The sequence below is a fragment of the Carlito syrichta genome, unplaced genomic scaffold (assembly GCF_000164805.1).
Source record: "Carlito syrichta isolate Samal-C Ts95f unplaced genomic scaffold, Tarsius_syrichta-2.0.1 Scaffold313876, whole genome shotgun sequence".
Classification (NCBI taxonomy): Eukaryota; Metazoa; Chordata; class Mammalia; order Primates; family Tarsiidae; genus Carlito; species Carlito syrichta.
This window is the reverse complement of record NW_007257972.1, coordinates 506918-509578: the sequence shown is the minus strand read 5'-3', so window position 1 is coordinate 509578 and position 2661 is coordinate 506918. Positions and strand designations below refer to the sequence as shown.

The window sequence follows — 2661 nt, the reverse complement described above, 5'->3', positions numbered from 1 at the left end:
CCAAAGTTTCCCGGGCCCGTGAGCCCGCAGGCGCTGTGGATTCCGTCCCGTAATTCGCACACGCCGGGACATCGTGCAGAGCCAGGAGCCAGAGAGGCGCGGGCGGGGGCAGGCTTCAGCTTGCATCCTGGCCCACCGTTACCCTGCTTGGGGGATGTGAATGTCGGCTCTCCTAAGTGTAATGCTGACGAGCAGGGTTGTGAAGCCTCAAGGAAAGGTCCAAAGCGCTTAGCACATAGTAGGCACTTGATGAGTGACAGCTGACAGATGCCTCTTATTCAAGGGATCATAATGTAAAAGTCTGAAATGCAGTTTTGTTGTCCGGAATTAATAAGGTGGCTCTCACATCCGTTTTGCTCACATTTTTGGTAAACTGAATTGGTTTGAACTTAAGCTCAGTTCTAGCCGTGACCTCTCAACTTTCATAGGTTCACAGTCTCTCTTTTTCTAGGAACTTGGCTGTGTGTTGCCTGGCCCGGAGACAAAGTCATTTGTTGTAGACCCGGCCTCCGTTGCTGCCTTTGAAGATAAGGAAAGGTGGGTAGATCAACACAACATAGAATTTTCGGAGAGATCTCATTTCAAGGCTTCATAAGTAATGAGAACCACATGGACATGTTGAGGAGATAGAACTGGCCTGAGTCTGAATGAAAGGATGATGTGCACCCAACCTATAACTAACACCAAGGAAGCCAAGTGGCAGAAGGTCTTGTATGAGCGACAACCCTTCCCTGATAACTATGTGGACCGGCGTTTCCTGGAAGAACTCCGGAAAAACATCTATGCTCGGAAATACCAATATTGGGCTGTGGTGTTTGAGTCCAGTGTGGTGGTACAGCAGCTGTGCAGTGTCTGTGTTTTTGTGGTTATCTGGTGGTATATGGATGAGGGTCTTCTGGCGCCCCACTGGCTTTTTGGGGCAGGCCTGGCTTCTTCACTGCTTGGGTATGTTTTATTTGATTTCATTGACAGAGGCGAAGGGCGGAAGAAGAGTGGGCGGACCCGGTGGGCTGACCTGAAGAGTGCCCTGGTCTTCATTACTTTCACCTACGGCTTTTCACCAGTGCTGAAGACCCTTACAGAATCTGTCAGCACCGACACTATCTATGCCATGTCGGTCTTCATGCTGCTAGGCCACCTCATCTTCTTTGACTACGGTGCCAATGCTGCCATTGTATCCAGCACACTGTCCTTGAACATGGCCATCTTTGCTTCTGTCTGCCTTGCCTCGCGTCTTCCCAGGTCTCTGCATGCCTTCATCATGGTGACGTTTGCCATCCAGATTTTTGCCCTGTGGCCCATGTTACAGAAGAAACTGAAAGCATGTACTCCCCGGAGCTACGTGGGGGTCACACTGCTTTTTGCGTTTTCAGCCTTCGGAGGCCTGCTGTCCATTAGTGCTGTGGGAGCCATACTGTTTGCCCTTCTGCTGATTTCCATCTCATGTCTCTGCCCTTTCTATCTCATTCGCCTGCAGCTTTTTAAAGAAAACATCCATGGGCCCTGGGATGAAGCTGAAATCAAAGAAGATTTATCCAGGTTCCTCAGCTAAATTAGGGATCTCCATTACATTTCTAAGGCAAGCTGATAGGCTAACCTCCTAACTAGTATAAAATTTGTAGTCATTTTCTATTCTGAAAGCAGCATGCTGATATGATGAGAGAACAGAGATCTAAAGAAAAAAAAAACTAAAACAACCAAAGGGTGGTGATGGTGCTCAACCTGTTACTTTATGGATAAACAAGCTTTCTTGGACCCTCTTGAATTATTGCCTCTCATTTATTATTCACCGTAATAAATGAAGTGACATGGTTTCTATTAAATAACAGCACATCCATCAAGTTGTCTCATAATTTTTCTGTAAGCAGAAGGCAGACAGGCATGAAGAGTGAAGAAAGAATGTGTGTGAGAGAGAGAGAGAGAGAGTGTGTGTGTGTGTTTGTGTGTGTGTGTGTAAAGGCACTTCTCTACCCTTTTCAATGTACTAATGCTGGCTCTTTTATTAATCTAGAGCTCGGGCAACCTCTTTCAGGTCCCCTCCTGCTGTGGGAGCTTTTCTGTCTTCTTAATAAATCCTACTTCCAAAAAAAAACCTCTAGAGCTCAAATCTATGGCACAAGATACTGTGTTCGGTTTTGCTGCCCAAGATCATAGAATTGGTCACTTAACCTTGACTTAAAGTTTCTAGTTCTTGGTGACGCATGTACACAACTAATTATAAGGGAGAGTATGATGTGTCATAATACACAAGCAAAATGCTAAAGGAATTCAAGAGACTGGAGATAAAGTTCAGCTGGAATAATTAGGAAATACTTTTTTTTTGTAATTCAGGGTTAGGTATACAAATGTTCATTATGCAGGTACCCTTAGGAAAACTTTAAGAGAAGGTGACATTTAAGCTTAGTCTTGTAAGATAGGTGGGATGTAAGTATGCAGAAGATGATTTTAGGGAAACGTGGAAAAGGCCTGTAGGGGCCAGGTTAGAAGTGGAAGCAAGTAAAGCTGGATACTTTGGCTGGTGGCAGGTGAAAAGCTGTGGAGATAGAATACTGTGTCCATTGAGCTTGACTACTATTCAAGTGTTGTTTGTGTTCACTTTGCACCTAGCTTCAGACCCTTGAATTCCATATACAATTCTAAATAAAATACTGATAACTGTAA

General features: G+C 45.0%; 1 protein-coding gene across 1 annotated transcript; it reads left to right on the top strand.

Annotated features, from left to right (window-relative positions):
* Window positions 1-433: 433 nt before the first annotated feature.
* Window positions 434-1837, top strand: PIGC (phosphatidylinositol glycan anchor biosynthesis class C). The gene has a single exon (XM_008070640.1). It carries the CDS (start codon window positions 656-658, stop codon window positions 1550-1552), a length of 897 nt encoding a protein of 298 aa, XP_008068831.1. The 5' UTR covers window positions 434-655; the 3' UTR covers window positions 1553-1837.
* The last annotated feature ends 824 nt before the right edge of the window (window positions 1838-2661 follow it).

What these genes read in the sequence shown, in the direction of transcription:
- PIGC (XM_008070640.1), top strand. Translation starts at nt 656, where the DNA reads ATGATGTGCACCCAACCTATAACTAACACCAAGGAAGCCAAGTGGCAG.